At 47.7% G+C, this 14,661-nt stretch overlaps 1 protein-coding gene across 2 annotated transcripts in view; it reads right to left on the bottom strand.

Annotated features, from left to right (window-relative positions):
- LOC135900506 (transient receptor potential cation channel subfamily M member-like 2) overlaps window positions 1-14,661 on the bottom strand; it is a 382,962-nt gene that overhangs the window by 283,795 nt on the left and 84,506 nt on the right. For both annotated transcript variants that reach the window (XM_070536288.1, XM_070536289.1), the window contains one exon: window positions 10,976-11,153. In XM_070536288.1, coding sequence (XP_070392389.1) covers window positions 10,976-11,153 — 178 coding nt within the window. The remainder of the gene's footprint in view (window positions 1-10,975; window positions 11,154-14,661) is intronic.

Raw genomic sequence — 14,661 nt, 5'->3', positions numbered from 1 at the left:
AAATAAATGCGACGATAATGAAGCACAGAGCTCTATGGGGATACAATAGGTACGAGATGCTCGAGAGTATGTGGAAAGGTATAATTGTTCCGGGACTTACATTTGGAAGTGGGGTTGTTTGGTTGAAATCGGGGGTGCAATCAGGACTCGATGGGAACCAAAGGTCAGTGGGACGCCTCGCATTGAGCGCTCACGCGAAGACTTCAAATGAAGCTGTGCAGGGCGATATGGGCTGGGCAAGTTTTGAAAAACATTATAGCGTTCTACGTGCCAACATTACTTTGATAATGGGACCCAGCGTAGTGGAGAAATCCGCAAATACCGACCCGGGGATCTTTAACGTGCACTTAAAGCTAAGTACATGGGTGATTTCGCATTTCCCCCCACCATAATGCGGCCGCCATGGCCGGGATTCGATCCCAGGACCTCATGCTTAGCGGCGTAGTACCATATCCACTAAGCTACAAGGGCTGGTGACAAGTTTTGTAGTGAGGGAAGCTCTCAGTAAAATAATTAAGAACGATTGAGGAATGCGGAAAAAAGTAAATGGGCTGGGAGAGTTTTCTAACAGTTGTGCAAGAAAAACATTGATTCACAGTGGAGGACATACCAGCGAGTATGCGATCGGTGTGGTGGGCAACATGGCAGCAACGGATGTCAAGGGGAAAACTGGAGAGGCTGAGATAATCTGTTGGGTGGTGGCAATGGAAAAGAAACGTGCAATAAGTAACCGCACAAGAGGAACAAACGATATCACGAAAAAAACAATTTATGATAACTCAAAGGGAAGCTAACTACTTTTCGATGCGAGACCGGGAGGCCTTAGAGCACGCGCTTTTAAGACGAGATGTAACAAGGAAGAAGAGGCATGTGATTGGGTGCGGTGAAGCTAGGGAAAAGACAGAGCATTCTTCACTAGAATATGAAGATATCTGCCCAGCGGTCAATTTAGGCGCCTCTTGCCTCCTTGGAGCCCTTTTTTTCAACGAGAGCAGGAGCCAAACAAACATGTTCTTAGTAGAGATTAGTAAAAAGCGATTGGAAGATTGCTGCAAGAAAAGTTGGGAAAGGCCAAACGGAGACGCACAATACCAAAGTTCCCAAAGGGAGTTGGCAAAGTTTGGTGATGGGAATTCTTCGGGGCGCTTCTTCTTCGTATTCCTTTTTTTTCTAACATGGGTGGGATATTAGGCAATATAATAACGTGAGCTTTGTGGTTCAACCCATCCCCCGTTCTAAAGGGGACGCTCATAGCTTCCATCCAAGCTCCACCACTGCTTCCTTACAGTGATAATTTGTGCTGGTTAGTGCATGTAATAGACGGGTAAATAATGAACTGCGTCATAAGTCAAAGCGCTCATGGAACAAATGATCCGGCATGTTGAGTCAAAAAACAAAGATAGGCTGATGTGTTACGCCATCTCGGCTCCGGCAGCACCCACAGTTATAGGGCTCTCAACTTAGGTCAGCTTCGCGTAGTTTGCACGCACATCGGTTCATGCTCGCGAACCTTATTCTAGAACGCGCATGCTCGTCGGTCTTATTTCAAGATGAACTGGCAGATGCTTGTGATTACATCTCACCGGAAGTATTGACAATACATAAACAGGTGAGAATATGCGTAATTGTGGTGTCGCAATGAATGGACAGGTATTTACCGAGGTTAGATATTTTGGAGTATTATGAAAGACTAACACTGTCGGATCTAATGCATCTAGCCATCGGGTGAAGCGATACACACATGTAGGCCGGTAACAAGCCCCACGTGGTGTCGGGAGAGGGCCGAAAATGTCCAGTTGGACGTGCGTAAACCTCTCGTCGGGAGGCCGAAATGGGAAATAATACGTAAAAGTATGGCGGTGAACCCTAACAGGAAGTACGAGGAAGTATATATAGGAAGCTCGGGTGTTCCTGTATAAATACGTGTAAAAGGAGAATTCGTTTTTCTCGGCGATCACTGCGCCAAATTTCACGAGTTTTGTTGCAATTAAAAACTTCAAATCAAGTGACTGGTCTTTTTGAAGTTTTGATTTAGGTAATTAATTCTTCATTAAGAATTAGCCAAATAGCGCCAATTTTCAGAAAACAAAACTGTCAGGTTTACAACTCTGTACCTCAGCAACGTAAAATGATATCACAATCCTGTGAATAGCACTTGTACTACATATAAAGCAGACGAAAGTGATGTGTTATACATGATTCCATAGAAAATTCAGTATTGTGAAAATAGAGCTTTGGCCGAACCCTTGCACCCAACGTAACATATTCCCATAACATATACATTCGTAGATCTAATGTGTCTGCTGTGAATGATTTAATGGATGCCAATTACTGCACCGCGTTATCTGCTCTTGTTGCATAGCTATTTATTTCTAAACTGAGTGCTTCCACTTTTTTTAACTTTCGAATTTCTCAAAACTTCTCTAACAATATTCAAGCCATAAATCGAAATTCGGCTTCCAACAGTCACTAGAATTTAACATTCTCTTTAAAATTTAACATATGTCATTAAAATCAATCCAGGTGTTACCTCAGAAAACTTTTTCTGCATATTACGAGAATTGAAATAGGTGCCGTCAGAGTTCAACCCGAACTAAAGATTCCTCTTAACACGCTGGCATTGACAGCAAGTTAACACCCAGCGACGGAAGTCTGCATTGGTGCTAGGTCAAAGGACGCGAGTAGTGACTAGCTTTAGAGTCGCACGATTTGCAGGGTGGCTGAGGTCATGCAGTTGATCAGAAATTGTGCGTCAAAAGGCCAAAGGCACGAAAGGTTGAGGAACACCAGTGGATGTCCCGCACGTTATGAATTAGGAAGAAAACGGAAAGGGGTTGTCAATGAAGGACAAAGACGTGAATCAGGAACGAAGGCAGTGAAGCTCAGGGTCACCACGCTGTGTGGTTGCTAGCTCCATTACGTCTACTGGTAGTTGGGCCGCCAGGTCGTCGACGCCGATGAATTCATCAGTAGCCGAATCAGGACATCAGGACATCGACGCAGGACAATGCATCAGCGGCAGCATTTTCCAGCCCATGCACATGACAGAGATCGACTGCGAACTCGGAGATAAATCACAGTTGGCGAATCTCCCGTGTACAAAGTAGTTGCCACGATTCATATGGAAGGCAAACCTTCGGGGTTTATGGTCTGTGATGACGTGAAAGTGTGGGCCCTCCAGGAAGCACCACAAATGATTGTTGGCTTGGTACACCGCAAAGAGTTTCTGCGAGAAAAACTGTTTGCGGCAGCCAACCAGATACGTGTTGCTCGAGAACTGCGCCATTGGCCATGCTCTATGCATCGGTGGTGAGATAACTTGGGGCATAAGAAACTTGATGTACGACTATGGTGGCGTCTGCCAGGGCCTTCTTGGCAGTAGCGAAATAAATGCACCATTATCAGTCCACTCAAGTGGCGCAGCCGGATCTTTTTGAATAGTCAGTACGTTAGCCAGAGGTTTCATGAAATTGACACACATCGGAAGAAAGCGGCGATGAAAGTTCAGTAGGCGCAGGAATTGTCTGAGTCTTTTTAGTCGCGGGTGGGAAGTCTTGAATGGCCTTCACTCTGCAGGCATGAGGCTGGATGCCTTGTAGAGTGACAACGTGACCTAAGAACTACATGTTGGCGATGCTGAAGAGGCATTTGTACAGATTATTGACGAGACTGTAATCATGAATTCGGCGAAAAAGGGGGCGCAGGTGAGCTTCATGCTTGTCGCCGGAGGAGCGTGTGACGAGGAGATCATTAACGTAGGCGAATAATGACATTTCGTGTGACCTCGTGATAGTGCGCTGAAAACTCCATGCAGTGATGCGCAATTCCAACAGGAATCCTCGCATGCTCGAAGAGGCCGAAATTGTAATGACTGGTAATGGACATCTTGGGAACGTCAGCTGGTTCCAGAGTGTGATGATGTTAGGACGGTCACGTTGCAAAGCGTGTGACGCGAGGAAGATGGAGGAGACGGTGCATGATCAGAAACACACGACAATTATATTGGACGGCACGTAAACACGAAGAATGCCTTAAACTAGCCCCACACATACACGGTTGTTCGTAAACGGGAAAGAAATAGTCTCACGAGGTTGCGGTTGAAGTACGGAATGTGGTGAGGCGTAGAGTTCTTGAAGTGGAACACTCGCTCGTCGAGTGATGACCGGCGTGGTGGTAGAGCAGACGCAGCAGCACGTGGCAGGAAAAGGCGGACGGCCCGCAGCTCCGTGGACGCGAACAGGCCACTCTGAAGTCTCGAGCAGGAAGACGGCCCCAGGCGCTCGTTTCGATGACGGACGCTCGGTCACCCGAACGTCGCGCGTAGAAGCGGGTTCGAGGCTGCAGCAGGCCGTTCCGGGGTCTCGTGCAAGGCAACGACCTGAGGCGTTCCCAGTCCCGAAGACGGACGCCCGGTCAGGTGAACCTCGCCAGGAGATGTGGGTTCCGAAGGCCCGGTGGCCCTAGTCGCGCTGGCGTTCGAACGATCTCCGTTGCGCGAGAGCCTTTTCATGCGCTGCACGAGCCTCCTTCGTGTTTCTTTTCCTCTTGTTGAGGACGGCCGCAATGTCGTCTGCTCTTGCGCTCGGTACTTTTTGTGTACTTCTTCACACAGAGGAATTTGATGATGAGCTTTCACTTATTTTTTAGAAGATCGTTCACCCAGCCCGATTCGTTGTGAAGTCTTGTATGTGAGGAAGTGGATAACGGTTTGGTAAGGTGTGGGCGTTCAGAGCGTGGTAATCCCGACAAGGTCACAAGTCTTCAGGATATTTCTTTGGCACCATGTCGAGTGGTGATGCCCAGTTTCTTGAAGAAAGTCACACAATGCCGAGTTCAAGCTTGTGCTCAAACTCGCGATGAGCGATGGCGGGGCTGTCTCTAGACAGGCGGCGGGGCCGAGTAATGGCGCGAGGTCTAGTGGTCTTGATGTGGTGAGTGATCGAGCGCTTCACCGGTGACTCTCTGATATGCGGTTTCGTAAAAATGGCAAAATCCGTAAGGACCTTTTCGTACGCCAAAGTGGGTGCGAGAGCTCCAAACCGCCTCGCAGAGGTGGTGCAGAGTACGCCATTCGAGGGCAGGCGAATACTGAGATCTATGTGGCGATGAGCATGTATGTCTAGCACAAGTGCGAAGAAACTGAGTAGGTCAGCGCCGAGGAGAGCTTGTGAGAAGTCAGTAAGGAAGAAAGTCCTGCGCAAGGTACGGGGCTATTCAAGGTTAAGTGCAAGAGACCAATAACCGTATGTGTAGATGGCGGAGTTGTTTATCGCTCGGACCGGGCAGGTCTGCTCGTTGCAACGGTGATCTGCACAAGAGGCTGGTATGACATTGACCTTCGCTCCTGTATCGACAAGGAAGCAAGTGCCATTCATCTTTTCGGAGACCTAGAAAGGGCGGCATGTCCTTCGAGTAATACTACTTGCCGCTCTCAGTGGCCGGTGCAGGCTTTTCCCGGGCAGGAGCACGGACGGATGTACTTGTGAGCAGAGGTGCTGAACACTCGGTGGTACCAGCCGATCACGGAAGACGAGCTGTCGCGTGCGACGTCGGATGATTGAAGCTCCGGAGAGCACGGGGGTGCTGGGGGAGGGGGGGGGGGGGACTGCGAGGTTGGAACTTCAACGAAGATCCGCGTAAGAAGGCTGCGAGGTCATATAGAAATCCGTACAGGGCGTCCAGATGGCCCTCTCTGTTCGCGAGTGTAGGGGCTGAGGAGTGGTCATAACGGCGCTGAGACTAGGGGCCCGCCAGTAGTCCGCAGCACGGATAGCCAGTTCAGCGAGGTTGTCTAATAGCACATCATCCGCAGCCACGAGAACTGGGACCATGTTCTGCCGGAGGCGCTGGAGGAACAACTCATGTAGCAGTTTGTCCTGTTGAAAGGCGGATGCTCCGCCAAGAATATGGCCTATGTGTCGAAGGAGCTGTGAAGGGCGACTGTCACCGAGGTCCGTAGCTGTGAGAAGATGGTGGAATCTGCTGTACGCGGTCTCTGACTCGCAGGAAATAATAGCCGCTGTTATCGTATCGAAGGAGTGGGTCGGGTCTGGCGAGGTGGTAACACCCGCTAAGTCCTGGGCGACGTCCGGAGGCAAGGAGAACACCACATGGAACAACTTTGTTGACTGGTGGTATGCCGGATAATGTGCTCCTCGACCTGCAGAAGCCTGGTGCTGGGGCTGCTGGTCGAAAATGGTGGCAGGTTGTTGTGTCCAACGCGGCCACCGCGGCACCACCAGGTCAGACGACCTCCTGGGCGTCGTCACCAGCAGGGAGAGCACAACGGCTGGCTTGTTCTTTAGCGGGTCACCAAATCGGCCGGAGCTAATTCGACGAAGACCTAGCTCCCAGAACGTTGGGTTTTTAAATGCTTAATCTTATTTTGATATCACGCTGCACCCACTGCACGGACGAGAACCAACTCACTCCTCCTTGACGGGCATTGCACGCGCAGCGAGTTGTGGCCTGCGGCCAGGCGCGAGGCAAGGAGCGCTTCAAATGCACATGCAACTACTCTAGTATTCAGTAGAGTCCCTTCACTCTTGGGTTCTTTCTGGCATTCAAACACTTCATCTGGCAGTAGCACTTAGTTCCACAGGCAGCGAATTCCCTTTGAGACCATTTTATGCTAAATGTAAATGCAATTACGGTCATTATACCCCTGCCTTAATTTGGGATGCTGACTTATATTGCGCACAACGTTTTGTGTACAGCACCAATATCATTCCCAGTGCACCAGCAATAGAGTGGCACAAGTTTGTTTACAGCGATACGTATGCCCACCGCTCGCTGTTCACATAAGCTTATATGCTGCATTATAGGCTGCAAAGCGCAGACACCAAATAATGTGAAAACATTGCAAACGACTAAATATGTTTGCGCATATAATAATCGCCACAAGGGCCGTATTGGGGGTCAACTTCCACCGGAATAGAGTGCTCGAAGATATATATTTAAATGTACCATCTGGTATGCAGCCTTTGGCAGAAGGCGAGCTCTCAAACTTTGTGCATCTGTTAATAATGCGTGCAGTTTGACTACTAAATTGACTATTGACTTGCCTATTGACTATTGACTAGTGAATTGATAGATGAAACTCTGTGAGTGCAAGTGATCCCTAAAAGAGCACGTATAGTTTTCCCAGCAAAAAATATGGATGTTCGCCCTACAAATATACGGAATTCTGTGTTTCGAACGGAGCAGCACAACTACTGTATTGTCACGTCGTAATGACGGTAAAGAAAGCAGCCAAAGTGGGAAATACGAAACTACTGTTTTATTGGACGAACTTGTGCCCTCAAGAACAGGCTATACTCAAAGAAAGGCGACAGCGGCGAACACAGTCGGCGGTTGTCGAAATCTGATCCGCGGGTCGAGCGCGTCGGCTTTTATAGGTCAGTCGTCGAATGTTCCAGAGTAACCACTGGGACCCGCGTGCCTTCCACAAAGGTTTTTTTTTTATTATGGGGTTTTACGTGCCAGAACCACTTTCTGATTATGAGGCACGCCGTAGTGGAGGACTCCGGAAATTTCGTCCACCTGGGGTTCTTTAACGTGCACCTAAATCTAAGTACACGGGTGTTTTTCGCATTTCGCCCCCATCGAAATGCGGCCGCCGTGGCCGGGATTTGAGCCCGCGACCTAGTGCTCAGCAGCCCAACACCATAGCCACTGAGCAACCACGGTGGGTTTCCACAAAGTTCTACAGGATTCGCGTCGCGCATATGTGCAATCAGATTACACAAGGTTCGGCGACAACAGACAGCGGATAGAAGCATCGATAACATTCTAGAAACTTCCTATAGATGTAGACGCGTTCTGCGCTGAGCGAAAACTTTCCTTAGACGGTGAAACATGTCGCCCGATAATGACAAGTACATGTGTCAGTATTATTAGGGGTCCACCATCTGTAAAAGTTAAAATGCAGAACATGTGCGTTTTTTACCAGAAATTCTGCCGTATTTCTTATTTTGAAAATTGCATATATTCCATAACATGCGATTGCTCCGTATAATGAAGCAATTTTTCACAGTCGACCAAGCACGCATGCACTGTCGGTAACAAAAAACGTCTGGTTGTTCACTATTTGTGTACACTCTTCAGTCAGCTGTACGTTTAGTTTACCAGTAAATTCTAAAAGAAAGGCTTGTTTGCTTTTTGTGCCCAGTCAATGAACTTGCTGACGCGCCGATGCCATTGCAATATTCAAATGTATCGTTCACGATGTGAAAGGAAGGCATGGTTAGCGGCATCAATAAATATGTGGTGGTCATCCCTCTTTAGGCCTGATCTCATGATAAATAAGCTCACAAGCTACTCATGTCCACAAGTAGAAGACGAAACATTGTGGCCACATGCATTATGTACAGGTTGAATTTTGTTCTGTCTTGCTGAAAGGTGCTAGGAGGACGAGGAAATAACATTTATTGAATCATAGCTGTGTTGAGTCTTTGTGGAGAGGGGCCCTCAGTCTAGGGCTTATGTGGTATTTTCTATGCTAGGACCGCTTTCATCAGCTGTCCCTGGTCGGTCTCGTTCGAGCTTGTCATCACGGCATCGCGCTGCTCAGGTGTAGGGTGCCGGACCTTAGGGGCTGCTTGTAAGTTGGCATGAGCCCAGGCGACATGATTGACTGATGCTAGCCTAAAACAGATTTGTTCGAAAATTGTGCGATGTAGGGCGTGAAGTATGCCTAAGTGGGTATACGAGCTCGTCTGTAGTTGCCTTCGCGCCACCACTTCATCTCGCGGGAGATTGTTGTGCGGTGGCGGATAGGTTCGACGTACGAGTCAACAATGTTGCAGGGTCGCGTTGTAGTTTAGGGGCACTGGCTCGAATGGAGTCCTCTTCCTGCAACGCCCGGATGGCATAACCTCCTGCTACAACGTACGCACACTGGTTTTAGTCGAGGGTGTCATGGCCTGGTGTCCATAAAAAACAACGTCGGGTACCTGGTTATTTCTTGTGGTGTGCCATACATGATATAATGCGTCTACTGTAATTGCGGAAGGCTTCTTGTGAGTCGGTTAAGTTGTATGTGAATCTGCAAATTCGTAGGAAATTATCGCAAGGGTGACGACCACCTCCTCATTTTACGAGGCTGATGGTGGTGCTTCCGGTGGCCGAGAATGCCTCCTGCAATTTGTTGTCGACATAGCTGGTCGTTATTTCCGGCCTCTGCTGAAACTCCAGTGCGCCGGTGTATCTGGCAAAACAATTAAAAAGGCTATTTGGTGCAAGTTCATGATTAGGTTACGCTGAGTTTAACATTGGCAAAAAATAAGAAAGGAGAGAACGCGGACGCGGACGTACGAAGTGCCAACTACCGCAACTTTATTTGTGTTAAAATACACGTTAATATACACAGTGAAAACTCAGCGCAACGTAATCATGAAGGCGTACTTCGTATTAGGCAGGCTGCTGCGTTGTTCCTCTTTGGTTGCCTGCGTGGTGTTCGCACTGCAGATGATATGGAATCGGGGCTATTTTTAAGCTTGCCCTTGTGTCGGAAATCGTCTTGCATGGTCTTGCGGGAGTCACGAAATTGGTGAGCATTCTAGCCCGCTCTCCATCGGGTACGTCTGGACTACGTCAGCCACTTTCTGCAGGGCTTCTTGCGTTTCCCCCTCAGAACCTGTCGTGGTCCAGAGGGTAATGTGGACTGCAAATACCGCGTGTTTGATGTCTTGAATCTTGGTGACTGTTATAGGTTGTTTCATCTTCGCGATATTGAATAACGTGGGTGACACGCCAGTGTCTTATGGCGTTTCGCTGCTGGCGGCTGGTATCACAGCTTTTAGTGAGCTTATTCCTATTGCGGCCGTGAGGTTGGCGAGAAAGGCCCGTACATAGCTGAATATCCGGTGGCCACAATTGGCCTAGCCTTCATTTTCTAGGATTGTGTGGTGGGCTACGTTGTAGCTACTAGGACTTTGTCACAAGAAAATCTGTGATGGCGAAAACAACTTCACAGTAGAAGCTCTCTAAACGAAAATCCCTTAAACGGAATTGCAGGGTAAATGGAATAATAACCTTACGATTAGACGGTTTTGCATTCAGGCAATGAAAACCATAACAACCTTGCTAAATGGAAGCACATTTTTTGAAACCACGGGTAAACTACACTCAATATACTACTGCAAAATAAAACTGAGCCGCCAATCTCCATAGCCTTGGAACAGACATCACTGTTAGCGCATTTCTGTCTAGCGTTTTTTCGCCAAAATTAATTATGAAATACTTCGAGTGCGATTGCTTCATTAACATTGCAATTTCTTTACTAAAAGGGTGTTCTTTTTTCTATCTGTAGTAATATTTTTTCTAGCTGTAGTAAGTGGCTGCATGCCAGTAGAAAGATAGTAAGGTGAAGCCTTCCAACAAAATCCGTTACACCTACTATGTGCTGTTGACGATAAAGCATCTGGCTTTCAGTAGGGCATCTTGGGTACACTTCAGCTCAATCTCTTCGTTCATGAAACATCAGATAAACACAATTTATTTCCTTGGTCCCTTGAGGTTCCGTTTGATGGGAGTCCGCAGGCACGACCTGTAGGCCAATGCTAGGATGGGACAATTTATCACCCATCCCATATCAGGAAGCCAAGATTGACTTCCTGTATACAGGAGCGGAACATGCCATGTAATGCACAATACGACAGCAATGTCGATGAGACAGCGAAAGCAACGAGTAATCACGAGCTGAACAGTAGTCGATGCCCCGACAGGAGGACGCTCCGCAAGTCTGCGTTTACACGTGCTAATACCATTGGTACGCAGCATGACAACACGCTGACCATAGGAATGGTTAACAGGCTCGTAAGATTATGAAATAAAGGCAGGGCTGTACTTAACATACAACATATCACGGACTCGACTACTGTGTACAAACCAACATTCATTTAGCAACGAAGATGAAGCATTTATTAAGTGGTATAATTTTTTGTGCAATAGAGAGCAATGCTATGGTACTTACCGTTATCGTCGTCTGACGTCATTGATAGCTGCTGTTCCAGCTTTAGCATGAAATAATTCAGCCCAGTTTTGTTCACTGTATCATCTTTAACAATAATAAAATGAGTATGATCGGGGTTCAAGTCGTATTTGTTTTCTTCAGGTCGGCTGCCGCTGTTTTCTATGTATATTGAACCTTCCTGGAAATGGAAATGTTGAAGAGACACTATTTATTTTACTTACTTACTTTTTTCATTCATATTTCCCACAGCACCCAAGGGGCATAAGAGGGGGGGGGGGGTTACATACTTACTTTTACAGTGCGTCGACAAAATTAGAGCAGCAGCATCAGCAGCAACAACAACATTAAGAGTGCAGCGAGGAAGAGAAGGACGACGTGCAGTACCGGCACTCATGTGCCCTACGGCTCCTTGAAATAAATACCTTCCACACACTCCATAAAAGAGTGGTGGAGGTGCGGGGTATCTAAGCATTCAACGACGGAATCGCTACCACCTGGACCTCGTCGCAGTCGTCGACTGGCGGGACTTGCGCCATCCTCAACAGCAGGCATGTTCCGAGAAACTCAAGCTCCGAGGCCAACTGGCTCTTCGCAACTGTAAAAGGAGCCACCTAGCTTTGCCGGGACTGGCGGAGACGACGTGGACGAGTGGTTGAAGCAGTACCGACGGATGAGCAAAAACAACGACCGTGACTCCGCAGCTCAGCTATCAAATGCTGTGTTTTCCCTCATGAATCTTGATCTCATGTGGTACGAAAACCACGAGAACATGCTTACGACCTGGGATACGTTTGTGAAAGGACTGAAAAAGTGCTTTGTGGACTCTGCATCGAGGAAGAAGCGAGCTGAACAGACCCTGTCCCAAGGTGGCCAACTCTGGTGAGACTTGTAGTGTGTACATAGAAGAGGTCCTCAAGGTATGTAGAATCATGGATTATAGCATGTTCGATGAAGATAAGGTGAGTCATGTCCTGAAGGGTATAGCTGAAGATGTATACCAGTTATTGATAGCCAAAGAAAACCTGACATTTGTGGCGGACATAATCCAACATTACCGTACGTTTGAAGCACGGAAGATGCGTCGCGTGGCACCGAAATTTGGCCATTTGGCTACTGTCGCGCAATCGGCCTGCGTTCACGCAAGCACACCATCAGATCTGTCGTCGGCGACACCACAGATAATCTGAAAAGAGCTCTTACGGTGTCACGAAATCGGCCATAATGGTTGCAGCGACTCTCAACCCTCAAGCGCATGTGTGTTTCTTGTTACCCATCTTGATTTGTCCTTATATTCATTCGCATACGCGGTGAATAAACAGAAGTAAAGGCGCCTGTCCCGTCTCGCTTGCTATGTGTTGTCTTTTTCGGCGCTTCAACCCTCTTCTGTATTGACATTGTGTTACTTCTTGTGGCCTAATATTGTATTATCCACCATGCATAGACTTCGTGTTCGCAGTACGTAATAAATAAATAAATTTATAAATAAAATATTGTTACGCCAGTGAGGGATTATACACTGAAGACAATTTACCATGTTTATTTACAAAAACAACTCCAGCGCTGGCCAGTTCAGCCAGCAGCTAGAGACCAATGAGCAGTTCGTCTTCTTTGTCGGGCGCCCATGCGTCTTCATCGTATCTCTACATAGCCTGCCTTGATTGTGTCGGGCAGGAGACTTGAACCGCAGTTGTCATCATCGTCATCATCATCAGCAGCAGCACCACCAGCAGCAGCCTGGATACGCCCACTGCAGGGCAAAGGCCTCTGCCATGCTTCATCATACCCCGGTCATGTGCTAATCATGGTCATGTTGCCCCTGTAAACTTCTTAATCTCATCCGTCCGCCTAACGTTCTGCTGCTCCCTGCTACGCGTCTATTCTCTTGGAATCCAGTCCGCAACCCTTAATGACTACCGATTGCCTTCCCTTCTCATTACATGCGCTGCCCATGGCCATTTCTTTTTCTTGATTTCAATTAAGAAGTCAATACCTGGCGCTTGTTCGCTCACCCAATCTGCTCTCTCCTTATCTATTACCGTTACACCCATCATTCTTCTTTCCATAGCTCGTTGTGTCGTCCTCAATTTAAGTAGAACCCGTTTCGTTAGCCTCCAGGTTTCTGCTCCGTAGGTGAGTTCTGGTAAGACACAGCTGTTATACACTTTTCTCTTGAGGGATAATGGCAACCTGCTGTTCATGATCTGAGAATGTCTTCCAAACACACCCCAGCCCATTCATATTCTTCTGAATGTTTCAATCTAATGATCCGGATTCGCGGTCGCTACCTGCGCTAGTCGATGTATTCCCTTACCACTTCCAGTGCCTCGCTACCCATCATAAACTGGTGTTCTCTTCCGAGACTGCTAAACATTACTTTTGTTATCTGCGGAATAATTTTTAGACCCATCCTGTTGCTTTGCCTGTCCAGGTCAGCGAGCATGTATTGCAATTGGTCTGCTGAGTTACTACGCAAGGCAATACCATCATCGAATCACAAGTTACTAAGGTATTCTTCATTAACTCTTATCCCCACTTCATCCCAATTCATGTCTCTGAATATATCCTGTAAACACGCCGTGAATAGCATCGGAGAGATCGTGTCTCCTGGCCTGACGCCCTTCCGTATTAGGATTGTCAAGTTGTCAATAAGGTGTTTTGTCCGGATTTCTGTCCCGTCGCTCCTCGTCTTAATTCATTTGACTTTGATCACATCTTGCTCTTTCCTACCGTCCAAAAGTTGGGCCTCTGTCACCTCCATCAGGTCATCAGAAATAACGCCACGGATGGTGTTCGTAGTTCTGTGTGGAGTCATGGTAACTGTAATTTCCCCAGAAGAGACAAGGTTCTGTAGCTTTTCTTGCTGTTCTTTATCCTGCAGTTTCAAAAGAAGATCACCACAAGCTAGCTTCGTAGCTTTGTAATCTAGGCCTATGGAATCACTTAGATATTTCGCGAGAACGAACGGGGGATGACTCGCCCGCTCTTTTCTGGTTTTTAGACTGTACCGTTGCACCCTCGTTTGCGAGGGCGATCAGGGAGTCTCCGAAAAGAATTATCCGTAAAAAGTCGTCAGCGTTCGGCAGCAACATCAGCCACCCACCACGCAGCCGAAGAAGGGGATGCCACAGAAAGTCTGAAACACGTGCTGCAAGTGCCAGTTGTACGTTATAGCTGTAACCAAATATGGTAAACACAAGGTTGGCTTCGCACGCAAGGTTAACTCTTGCTGTCCAGAAGCTTGGAAGCAAAAGGAAGTGAGTAGAAGACAGGAAAGAGAGAAAGTGAGAGAGAAAGATGAAAATTCACCAGGAAGACATTGAAAGGCGACTGCCGATTTCGTCTAGGTGGGTCAGTCTGGAGGTGCCGTCTATATGAAGCAGAAGCCAAAGAGGCGTGTTGCTTCCACCGGGCGCCTTCCGCATCGGTTCAACCCCGAGGATCCACTTTGCCATGGCTACACGTAAAAGGGCCCAACCCTCATGTGCTCGGGCACTCGTTTACTCATGTGTTAAACAAACGCCTGCTGACGCAGACGCCCCTGCGGGAATAGCACGGCTGAAACATTTTCTTAGCTTCGAGGAAGTGTAACATAGGACGATTGATCATCATTGTGTTGAAAAGTGCAAGGAGTGTTATTTGTGTCTTTCTGCGAGTTATTGATCATATCGTTTGTGAGCCTGTGAGCT

This window comes from Dermacentor albipictus, chromosome 3 (assembly GCF_038994185.2).
Source record: "Dermacentor albipictus isolate Rhodes 1998 colony chromosome 3, USDA_Dalb.pri_finalv2, whole genome shotgun sequence".
In the NCBI taxonomy this organism is placed as follows: Eukaryota; Metazoa; Arthropoda; class Arachnida; order Ixodida; family Ixodidae; genus Dermacentor; species Dermacentor albipictus.
The sequence above is the reverse complement of the archived record's forward strand: the minus strand, read 5'-3'. Positions and strand labels throughout refer to the sequence as shown.